We start from the raw sequence: 8334 nt of genomic DNA on the forward strand, positions 1-8334 counted from the left end.
GCTTCTTCTGAGGCTAAGAGAGTGTAGCTTGCCAAGGTCACCCGGTGGCTTTCATGGCTGAATGGGAATTCGAATCCTGGTCTCTCGCCCTGATGAACACGTTTGGCCAAGAAGCCCATGATAGTGTTGGCCTTAGGGTCACCATAAGTCGGAAAAAGCTTGGGCAAACCCCACCAAAATCGGATTCACAATGCAAGCTACATAGCCCCAGACTAACACCTGTCTTAGAAAGCACATACCTTTACTCCCACCTCCATAAAACAGACACAACCTCACATGTCTCTTTGCTCACCTCCTTCTTCTCTTTGACGTGCTTTCCAGAGTTCTCCAGCCTTCTTGGACACATGCAGTAACACTCATGCCAGGACTATCTGACCTGATCTTGTCACGCTTAGCATTGAGCCAGAGCATGTAGGCAGATAAAGGTCTCTGGGGGATGTGGGGTCTTTCCCTTTCTTACTCTGGTGGGAGGGGGGGTTGAAAAAGAAGAAAAACACAACAATCATCAATGTAGGCGCAATTCCTCCTACTGTCATCTTTCAGATGCAGGTCGCACTCCTGGTCCAAACTATACTAATGGAAGAACAAAATATTAGAAAACAACCAGGGAGGGAATCTGGGTGTGGAAGGACTATGAATGCTGCTGCCTCAGTTTGCTAGACAAAGTTAAGTTGCCTGGCCATAGAGCACTTCTAATTCAAAGAACATTATGTGCACCAGGTTCAGTAGTACGTTCAGAGGCATAAGTTAAAAGGGCGTCCAGCATTGGCCAGCACCAGCGAAACTTTGGTCCAATGTCATAATCTTGTTCGCTAAGTATTATGAAGTGTAGCACTGTTTCCCTCTCACCTCACTGCAATCCTCACAGAAGCTGAAGTATTTGTGTGAACAATACACTGCTGCAAACTATCCTTGCTGTTAAACCAAAGGACTGGACATGATAGTTTTACAAGATACCTGTTTCAGAAGGGAAATCAGGACTTCAGAGGATACAGTCAAATGTGTGCACAAAACAAGTCTTTGAATGCAGAAAACTGGCCAACACATCTAATGAGCACATTTATTCACACACCAGCGTTTTTACAAGCAATGGAAGCTCTCTTCTTCTAGAATCACCTTTTTGCACTGTTTTGGAGGCTACCTCTCAATCTACTCTAAGTTTTGGTACAGTTTATCCAGACATACAGAAGGATGCTTCTATAAATAGGTGAGAAAGAAGGCTCAGAATCCTAACTGGATGGCACAGAGACAACATTGCCACCTGTTTAAAATTTGCTTACATTGTTACATTCACTCACAAGCCCCAGTAATGGTCATGGATTCAATAATTTCCATGTCCTGGTTGCTCTCACCTCAGACTGCTTCTTTCGGGGCTTGCGTTCTTTGACAATTTTGGCTTTTTTGACAGGTTTCTTCTTCTCATCACTGTCTCCTTCATTGCTAGATGAGCTGGCTGAGGCATTGCTGTCAAACCTGTTTCAAGAAAAAGTTACTCAGGAGGAGGTAGGTTCACAGCTTCATACCCCCACTACATCATCCCTACTCTAACAAATTTTCAATACTTGCTCGCATACTTTCCAAGACACAGATTTATATCATTACATTGTTTTAAGCCAACAGAGAATTGTATACAACCAGGCCAGTAGAGGTCAGATTATATAAATTTACAAGCAGTAGACATCCTATCATTACTGCTAAACATTTCTTCTACATAATGTACAGAAGTGGAGCATTATTTCAGAAAGAGTGGGCAGAGCATTAGACATCAAGTATCTTGAAATGATCATGGGAAAACTGGTTGATGTATTCATTTTAGTCTATCCAAGCATTTCAAGGACTGACCAATTCCTAAACCAACCAAACTTTATAAACATGCGAGATGGAATAGATCTATTGTCACGGTAGCTCCTTGTCAAGCTGTGCTCTGGAATCTTGACAGAAAGCATTCTATGGCCCATTACAGACCGCCCAAAAGGGAAGGTCTCAGGCCGCTGCCGGTTGCAGCGTGGAGGAGTCGCAGCAGCCAAACCGCGCGACTCCTCCACGCTGCAAAAAAGGAGCGCGAAAATCACGCTCCTGGCAACCCGGAAGAGACGCCGCAAGTGCCAACGCGCGCACTCGCGACGTCTCTTCTGGGGTGCGACATCAGGACGCTGTGCGTCCGCGACGTCAAAATGGCAGTGCCCATCTGTACAGGGCGCCACCATTTTGACGCACTCATTATGCGCGAGGGGCAAGGCGTGTCAGTAAGGCGCCTCTTGGGCCCGTCTGTAATACACCTTAGTTTACTAACTCCCAAGATTTAGCCCTCAACATACAGTAGTAGCCTGGAGCAAAGACAGTATATTTCACAGATGAAGATGGCAGAGATACAAATGGTGAACACTTTATAGCAATTCTTCCCTAACTACCCTACTGATTCTCATAGTATTCCTAGAATCAAACACAATTATTCTTTTGCTCTTTTCATATTACTGTAGCCACTTCTCTTAACAAAGGAAAAATTCTCATCTCTGGAAGACATTCTCATGAGATCAATTTCCCAGCTTTCACTCTCTTTTGGCTACATTGCCCAAACTTGATTGCAAGCTGGGGCAAATTTGGTGTTATACAAGTCCCTATCAAGAACACAGTATCCCCCATTACTTTTTTTTAAAAAAATTATATCCTGCCTTCTGTATTCCCACAGGATTTCCTAAAGCAGTATTATCGCTAGGATACTAAAACCTGATAGTGGAGCAGTGGCATTTTGTTTCAATAGCCACATCTCTGGCAACACTTTACTTACTCTTCTGCCACATCCTCCTCTTCCTCTACAGGATTGAATGATTCATCTGAAGAGAAAAAAGAAATCTTCATTTCTAACTCAAAATACCAACAAGAAAGGGAGGGAAGAAGGAATGGCCTGCCATTAAGAGCAGTTCTCTGGTATTGGAGTAGAAGAGACCTGTCTTCATCTCCAGGTTGAAAGAAATGGCTCACCTGTCTCTTCTCCAGAGTCCTCACTACTGTCATTTGCATGTTCCTCACGAATCTTGCCCTCCTCTTTCATACGCTCCAAGTAAGCATCATGTGAGTCGTCATCTGAGCCAGCATATTCATCATAGGGCATATTCTTCATACCCTAGAAATACATACAAAAGATCCCATAGGAACTAGTATAAGGCTTCCCATTCCACTCCCTGAGCAGACAAAATCTATCAAAATTGCCCAGAACCAAGGCATGCAGAGGATCTAATACTACAACCACCACCATGCTCCTAGGCAGACATACAGCATGGGAAAGGTTTCTTGCACGCACATGTCGGCTTCCCCAGCAGATTCCTCAACTATCATGCAGCCTCACAAGTCTGCTGCAACACACTTTCCCTCTCCAGGGGAAAGAAGGAGCCATGCTAGTGACTTTACAGTGGATTAGGTAGAAGCCACTCCTGGAGCAATGCAGGCTGCTGCCCCTTCCCTGTGGTTCATGCAAGGTTATACTATGGTGATTAGGAATGTTCACCACAGCCATGCAGAGGAGACCTGAACCAAGAGGAGGAAGAGGAGGGGACAATCGCACAGACCTTTTTCTTCTACAAGGAGAGAACAGAAATTGAGAAGGGAGAAAGCTCTGGAGAGAAAGAGAAACCTCATCCCACCCCAAGCAGATAAGGCACAAGACTAGACAGCAGCTGCCTTTCCCTGTCCCGTCTTGCCCACCCTCCTGTAGCAGGTACCTCCTTAAGTCCTCGATTCTTGATGTTCAACTTCTTGGCATTCACAAAGTCAAACAGTTTGCCATACTCCTCTCTGCAAGGAAAAAAAAGCCAAAGAAGGAATCATTTAGCACAGTATTTCCTGAGGTCTAGACATGACAGCAAGGACTCTGTTGCTCTCAAGTAAAATAGGCTTTTATGCTGTAGTGGGCAAGGGTAGAAAACAGGAAAAGGGGAACACGGTTGTTGTAACATTCCAGCAAGATCAAGATAAGATGGATAAATTTAATAGAAAGTGACCAAGAAATTATGTGCCATTAGTAGCAGGAAGAGTTGTCTTTTGGAATGAAAGTAGTTGATGGGTGCTGGCAGTTCTGTCCCCTTCCTTCACAATCAAAGATGTTCTACATCCAGCAAAATGGTGGCTTAGATAGATGGATGGAAAATGTGCATGTATTTCCATGTTTCTCTTGAGCTATAATCTCACCTCTCTATGCTGCTGAAAGTGTACTGAGTTCCCTGCTTTGTTTCTATCTCGAAGTCAAAAGAACGCGTAGTTGTGGTCCCACGAGCAAAATTTACAAAAGCAATCTCATCAAAGCGGATGTGAACAGGTGGTTTGTGCACATAGATGAAGCCACGTTCCAAAGGATACAGGAGCCCCGAACTGGCCTTGTAGGAGCAAGTGATGCACTGTGCTCCAGAATGTCTGAAACAGGAAAGAGACATTGTGTCGACATACATCTAGTTCAGCCATAAACACGCCATTATCTGACACAGATGAACAATGAATCAAAAAAGACCACTACGAGACACTGTTACATTCAGTCAGGTCCAGCTCTTAGTAACAGAGATGAAAGTTTTCTTGTACAGACAAAGTGTATTTATTATTTAAAAACATTGTTCACAGATGAGAATCACAAGGTTCTCCAGATGTTATTGAACTGTAATCCCCAGCAAGCTTTATCGCTAGCGATACTGGCTACAGCTGCTGAGTTCAACATCTTGAAGGCTGCATGATTTCCCACCACCATCTATGCTTATAACCACTCACTATGCCCTGCCTCCATTTTCAATCACAAATCCAAAAACAATTTCAATTCCATCCCACTGTCTTTCATACGGCATCCAAATTAACAGCCAAGTCTTAAATCCAGGGGTTGTTCCCACTACAATTAGCTCTGAATCCTGATTCGAAGTATATGCCCCTAGTTCCTACTGAAAATCAATTCTGCTCCTCATTGGATCGATTCCAGTGGAAATAAAGCGGCGCAAATGCCAAACACGGGGGGGGGGGGGGTAGTAACAGTTCTTTTGAGGTTCTTTTGAGAAGAATCGGTTCTGAGGCGATTCCTAACAGTGAGAACGCCAGATCAGAATCTATTCTTTTTCTGAGGGAGGAACAAATGGCAGCAGAGGAGGGTTTCCTTTTTTTCAATTTAAAAAAAGCAATAGATTGATAAAACAATGCTGAGCCATTCTGTTGATTTTTCGATTACTTTTACTGTTAAAAAAAACCATGTGTCCCCCGTCCACCTCTTTCTACTCCTCCCGGGTCCCTTCCACGAAGAGGAACCAACTAACCATTCCAGCCTCTCAAGAGCTGGGAGCAGATACTGCCTCCTCTTCCTCCTCCTCCATTAGGGAGTCCCCTGGGGAGCCAGTGCTGGCGCTGCCTTTTGTAGCCGGAGCGCGGACAGCAGAGTGCGCTCCCAGTGACAAGCACTGCCTTGAGGGGCTCAGGGCAGCGGGTGGAACACAGCCCATGGGGCTTTTCTGCTGGCACTGCTTTTTGCGTGCGGTTTGGGAAGGCTTCTGGCAACGACTGGAGCACAAGTGCACTCCCAGGGACAAGCGCTGCCTTAAAGGGCTCGGACGAGCAGGGTCAGCAGAGGAGGAGGGCTGCGGAGGAGCTCCAGGGCACAGATGAAGGGCTTCAACTCCAAAGGGGCCCTACAAGGCAGTGGAGGGGGAGGGGCCGTGATGATTGACACAGGATTTTGAAGCGGAACAAATGGGAATGACAATCGTGCAAAACCCCCAAAAAACCAACCGATTCTACAAAGGATCCCTTTTCGTAGTGAGAACAAGGGACCTTTGGGAATGGATTGACATAGCGGGACGAAGCCGAATTGGAATGTGGGTTATTCTGCCAGTTGTAAAGAGAAGGGTACTTGATGAGTCAATGTTTATTCCAGTAATTCCATTGATCTACATTAACTGGGACTAGTTGAGTAAGCCCAGTTATCTTCTCTGTCATTGGTAAAGATTTTATGTTAGTCAAATATGGTACTACAACATTATGGTACAGGTTAAAATAGAACTGTCTTGGACTGGGACAAATTTTAAAAATGAGACAAAACCAGTATTATCAAGTTCAACTCTAGCAAATTAGAAATACATAAAAAGGTCTATTTAGTATGTGTTTTTAAGAAAAGATGTCAAAAGTTTAAAGACTAACATTGGAGAAAAAACATTTAAAGCATTATTGAGCAAATTACATGGCATATAATTAGATCCAGATTTCAACAAAAGAGCTTTTAAAAATCCAATTGGAAGATAATTACAGCTTTAGGAATTAATGAAGAAAAATGTGAAGTAGGTTTTTACAAGAGGAATAGCCAATACCACCTCCTGTGTACATTTAAAAGAGTAATTTTAAGATGATTATAGGAAGGATAATTATGTTTATTGAAAATGCAGAATGCAATCAGCTGATTACATGCAATCTAGTGAATATATACAAAAATTCAGTATTTGTTGGAAACAAGGTAGGGTGCAACTTGTCCTTCAGTCCAAAAACAATGTTATTAAAATTTGTTCAACCTCAGTTCTCCAAATTCACTAACCCATGACATCTAATAAGAACAAAAATTGTTCTTATTAAGAACTGGAAAAATACAAAGCCAATACATGCAAAGAATTGTTCAATAAAATTTGGCAAATACCACATTGAGCTACTGTCACCTGAAAGAGAGTAGACAAAGTTTAAAGAGGAGTGAGTGCCTTATATTGAATACTATAAAGACAATTAGAAAGTAGTCTTTATTCCTGTTTTACTAACTTTAAAATTAAAGATGAAATGCAAGGCAGTATTTGATGCTTTGTGTGTTTATCCTGCTGTTTTGTATAATCTACTCTTCATCCACATAAACTGAAAAAATTCAAAGAGTGAACTTCTGGATCATTTTCTGACACCATGGAAATTTCAGTGTATTTCAAGGGGGAAAAAATGTCCCATGTTAAAAGTTAATGATTCCTCTATCTTTGTGTCCCAGCACTCCTTACCCTTGGAAGTTGCCAGGCACAGTAATCTTACGGTTGACAAGGGCTTTCATGACACGACTGACCATCTCATAAAGAGAGCCAGACATATTCTTGGTGAGTCTTCCCTCAAAGCGCTTCTCTACCTCATCCCTAAATAAAAAGAGAATTCCAAGTCAAGATAGAGGCAGATTCAAGATACTGAAAGAAATGTGAGATAGTGTGGGAGGGAGAAGTGCTCTGTGGAAATTCAAGCAATGTTAAAATTGTAAATAATCTGGTGAAAATCTTGTGCTTGGACCCAGGAAACATCAGTCTGCATTCATCAGTGTCACTCTGTACATGAATTTTATTCTTCCCCATCTCTGTCTTTCTTTGTCTCTCACACACAGTGAACAAGTTCAACACAAATGAAAACAATGTCCTCCAATAATTACTGGAATATCTAATAACATACAGTCGGCCCTCTTTATACGCGGATTTGCCATGCGCAGATTTGAGCATACGCGCATGGCAAATCCGGAGACATTGTCCCCAATGCTGGCGCGCATGCACGCCATTGGGGACAAAAGTCCCTCTCCTCCCCTCCTCTTTCCCTCCCTCCTATCTACCTCCAAGCTGCACCCGGCCCTTTCGCGGTGGCGGGGAGGACGAGGCCAAGCTTCGTCCTCCCCGCTACCGCTGCCACCACCGCAAAGGGTGCGGGTGCAGCCTGGAGGCCTTTTGGCCTCCGAGACCACCCCCAGGCCGTTTGCGGACTCGGTGGCGAGGAGGACGACACTTGGACTCCTCCTACATCTTCGCCACTGCAGAACAGTCGGTAGCTGGTGCGTCCCTGGAGGCTTCTTGGCTCCCCATGAGCAGGAAGGCCGTTTCGCAGCGGCCCGAGTCCGGGAGACCAAAGCCTCATCCCCTCACCGCTGCCTGCACACAAATAGCAGGTGCTGCAAAGCTGCACCCGGCCATTTCCGGGTCTGCTGCGCAGCCTGGCGAGACGCGGCCAAGCTTCGTCCTTCCGCCTCCCCACTCCAAATGGGTGCAGCCTGGAGGCCTCTTGGCCTCTAAGAGCACCACCCGGCCGTTTTGCGGAGGCGGCGAGGAGAATGAAGCTTGGCCTTCCTGCATCCTCGTCGCCTCCGCCACTGCGAAAAGGCCGGGTGATGCTCTTGGAGGCCTCTTGGCCTCCAACACCACCACCCGGTCTTTCCCGTGGCGGCGGCAACGGCCGAGAGGAGGCCAGGTGGCAGTGCTGAAGGCCTAGAAGGCCTCTGGCACTGTTGCTTTGCCTCCTTGCCACCGCAGAAGGGCCAGGAGGCGAGGAGGCAAAGCACCAGCTCCAGAGGCCTTCACTTTGCCGCCTCGGCCTCCACCT

General features: G+C 45.1%; 1 protein-coding gene across 1 annotated transcript in view; it reads right to left on the reverse strand.

The window, feature by feature from the left end:
- Positions 1-327: 327 nt before the first annotated feature.
- LOC121919317 (FACT complex subunit SSRP1) overlaps positions 328-8334 on the reverse strand; it is a 19214-nt gene continuing 11207 nt past the window's right edge. The window contains exons 8-14 of the mRNA XM_042445802.1: positions 6987-7115; positions 4186-4407; positions 3720-3792; positions 2983-3124; positions 2789-2834; positions 1353-1473; positions 328-461 (exon numbers count right to left, since the gene is read on the reverse strand). Of these exons, the coding sequence (XP_042301736.1) occupies positions 357-461; positions 1353-1473; positions 2789-2834; positions 2983-3124; positions 3720-3792; positions 4186-4407; positions 6987-7115 (838 nt within the window). The 3' untranslated portion in view covers positions 328-356. The remainder of the gene's footprint in view (positions 462-1352; positions 1474-2788; positions 2835-2982; positions 3125-3719; positions 3793-4185; positions 4408-6986; positions 7116-8334) is intronic.

The sequence above is a fragment of the Sceloporus undulatus genome, chromosome 1, assembly GCF_019175285.1.
Source record: "Sceloporus undulatus isolate JIND9_A2432 ecotype Alabama chromosome 1, SceUnd_v1.1, whole genome shotgun sequence".
Classification (NCBI taxonomy): Eukaryota; Metazoa; Chordata; class Lepidosauria; order Squamata; family Phrynosomatidae; genus Sceloporus; species Sceloporus undulatus.